Here is a 3,601-nt window from a genome sequence, read left to right as displayed (position 1 = left end):
TCTCATTGGTCCTCTGCTTGAGCGAAAAGAGGCTCAGGGTGATTTTGTGGTAACGACAATTGCTGGCGAAATGGCGGAGGAAAGCTTTGCGAAAATCCTTAAAATAGCATATGGATTCGACCGATAGTTGTTTAAGCCACCCTTATGCCGAGCCAGAGAGCATAGTGAGAAACGCTCGGTACTTTATGTCATCCGTGTATTGATAAAGGAGGGCAGTGCTCTCGAACTTATGGAGGTAGTCTTTTGGATCAGTTGTTCCCTTCATATTCCCCTATCATGAGGGACCGATAATGTTTTGGCAACTTATTTCCTAATATTTCCTCGTAGAATGACATGTTTACCCACTCGGGAGAGCCTCTGACCCTCGGGGTTTTCCCCTTGTGCACATCCTGCACGGGTGCATCCCCAAAAGGCGATACTTGGGCCTTTCTTCTCAGCCATCTCCTCGAAAAGAGTGCAGAATAGTGCTCAGTGATGTACTTTCGGGGATGGTGGCACAAGTGATAGGTTGATTGGTTGGATGAATGGTTATACGAAACCAGCCGCTAGTGGAGAAAGTAACTGAAACCTAGTTTGACTTTCTACTCGAGGCCCTCTTTCAGTATAAGGAGCCATTTGGACGCAGCCAGATCATACTGGCAATGTACCAACGACAATTGCTTGTTGTTGTTGCATTAACTTTTGTGTTCGAGGAGTTACTAGTAACTCGAAATCCTCTTGAGACAGGGTAACGATGGTAAATCATCCAGCTTTTTCTATCTCCTCATCTCAAATTCAGGCGAAAGTTCCCATAGACAGTGTCAAATTTGATCCTGTCTAAAACTAAAGGAGATGGCGCTCTAGAGAGATGATGATGTTGTTGACCGGAAGAAGACTTTACATGAGAGAAGAAGATATAAGCTAGATTCGAAAAGGGTTTCGAGTGCCTTCCTCCTTTCTGTGCACACTCAAAATAGCCAACAAAATGATATGGCAAAAAATAGAGAAGGAATCTCTTATGTAGGCCCTCCGACACTTAAGTCAGTGAATAACCAAGCGAGAAGTGAAGAGGAACTATGGTAAATTTGAGTGAGCTTAATAGAGAGAAATTTTGTACTATGGTAAGTAAAGCGTGTAAAAAGCGTACCTCCAGTGGAGAGAACCCCCATTTTTATATCACCTCTGATGACCTCGCAATAATGAGGCGACAAAGAATATTCAGTGTTAAAAGATGTCGGATAATAGAAGGTATACAATTTGACATTTGTACAGTTATCCTCCTGGAATATAAGTATACAATGTTGTCTCCTGGAATATAATCCAGACGGATACCTGGACGAACAGAGTATCCTGACTGTCTCTATGTCTGACCAACTTTATAATGAGAATAACCGTATGTAATTTGCCCTTTGAAGAGGGAGTTAAATCTCATAAGTACAACCAACCATAAGTTCGGTCGGCAATATGCTCGTAAGCTCATGTTGAAGATTTGATAAGTAATGAAGAGCTAAGTCTAGCAGGTCCAGTCAACTCTAGGACCGACTGAACATATAATGGCAGACTAACTATTGGATAACAAGATGCTCGGACTCGTAGGTACGACCGACCTTATGACGATCTGATTTATATTAGAGGTTGTACCGCATTGTAGGACGGTATCTGTAAGCTAAAAATAATATTACAGAAGTGGAGAACTGAATCTCATATGCTTAATCGACTTTAGGATCATTCGGATTTAATCTGTATATCTTGATTCTGAATAGAGAGATAAGTATGTTATGCCTGCCCGACTACATAGACATTCGACCATATATTGAGAGCGAAGAAGGTGATGCGTTAGCTGCCACCTCACCTTAATTTTAATTGCCACTATATCTTATTTTAATTTCCACATCATTTATGGACGCACTCGTAACCTCCCGTATCAAAAATATTATTATTATTATTACATATTTGAAATACTTTAACAAGAAAGATGAAAAACGTATTGTCTAATTTTGTGATTGAATTAATTTCACATTTTAAAGGAATGTAAGTTATTTGCACATGCAAGTGTGCAAATTGACAAGCAAAATCTATGACGCAGTGGCCAATACATCAGACAATAATGGGGACACTTGTGATTGATTAAAGATGAGCCACCACATTCCTGAAATTACGATCCAAGTCCAGATTAATTTGGACCACTCTATACAAGCTTCGCTCCGCTACTGCCGCATGCAAACAATGTAATTATGAAACTTCTCTTCCTGTGTTATTTATAAAATAAAATAAAATAAAAAACAAAGCTAATCTGGAAGCTTTTATCTACTGCATCTGCACGGACCTTTCTTAAGTTTCAAGTATCAAATGAGCTGTCACCTGAACACTTTTGGCCGTTTAGCCAAAATTATGATCTTTGATGGGAGTGTAGTACGGTAGTTGAGACTTAAATAAGGATGAACAAAATAAGTAAAATTATATATATATTAATCAAAATTTTAATAATATGCAATTTTCTAACTCGATATTCCAAATACTATATTAATATTATATCAAAAATTAATATACTAAAATTTGATAGATAATTTTTTTTATATTTCAAGGTTTATAAGATATGCTCGACCACGGCAGCAACCACCACACTGTCAGACAAGACGGGCATCAATCTTCTAATCAGAAGCTGAGAACAAAAATATTCTCGACGTCTCTTCTAGTTTTCCCCAGACTTCTTTTCTTGACGCTTTTACAACGGCAAGCACCATTTATCCATCGTCCGGAGTGGACGGGAGGATGAGTGGAAGGGCAAAAAAGGAAAGAAAAAATAAAAAAACTTACGCCGTCCATCAGACGGCAGGCAACGTCTCAGATCTCCACGAGAGATCCGTTAAATCAGAAGACCCGCAAAAAGCTACGTCAAAATACTCAAAGAGTCCCTCGTCGAATACAGCCCCTTCCACCGCCTTCTCCTCAGGCGGCACCGCGCACTCGAAACCCTCGTACCCTCCAAGTCCGTCGTCGTCGATCCCCCAAATATGCAGCAACTCTGACCCCTGAAACCTTCCATCTCCGGCGACCTCCGCCTCACCCAGCACCTCCGATGGCGGCGGCAGGCCTAGCTCGTCGTCGGAAGCCTCGAACAGGAACTCCAGCTCTGCGCGATCCGCAGAAGCCAGCGGCAGCGGCGAACAGGGGAGGGCGATCTCCTCCTCGAGGGTCTTCATTATGGAGGCGAGATCCCGCTCTCCCGCCTCGGCGTCATCATCGAGTATGTCGACCAGAAGGCGCTTAGCTTCTGGAGACGAAATTTCCGGCGACCCAGCCTCCTCGAAATCCTCGCGGCGCCGCTTGCGGTCACCGGCCGTTGATCCCTCCATGAAATCTTCGCCGAGAAAGGGCAAAAGGGTAAAAAAGCGGGAGACAGATGAATAAAGAGAGAAGGATGATAAGAACAGTAGCAATAGCGTGTGAATGATAGCGGTGTGGTACACGGAGGAGGATAGGGTTTATATAGGAAGCGGATTCTGGCAAATGTTTCACTCCCTTTTTCCGCATACACGAGAAAGAGGGCATCCGGCTCCGTAATAACTAGCAAAAGCAGGGGCAAAACCGACACCGGAGAGAGAAACAAAACGACAGAGCG

General features: G+C 42.7%; 1 protein-coding gene across 1 annotated transcript; it reads right to left on the bottom strand.

The window, feature by feature from the left end:
• Window positions 1–2,804: 2,804 nt before the first annotated feature.
• On the bottom strand, window positions 2,805–3,335 carry LOC121980039. Its single transcript, XM_042532011.1, has one exon. It carries the CDS (start codon window positions 3,333–3,335, stop codon window positions 2,805–2,807), a length of 531 nt encoding a protein of 176 aa, XP_042387945.1.
• Window positions 3,336–3,601: the final 266 nt, after the last annotated feature.

Source organism: Zingiber officinale, chromosome 5A (genome assembly GCF_018446385.1).
Source record: "Zingiber officinale cultivar Zhangliang chromosome 5A, Zo_v1.1, whole genome shotgun sequence".
In the NCBI taxonomy this organism is placed as follows: domain Eukaryota; kingdom Viridiplantae; phylum Streptophyta; class Magnoliopsida; order Zingiberales; family Zingiberaceae; genus Zingiber; species Zingiber officinale.
Note: the sequence above shows the minus strand (reverse complement) of the source record. Positions and strands in the feature narration are given on the sequence as shown.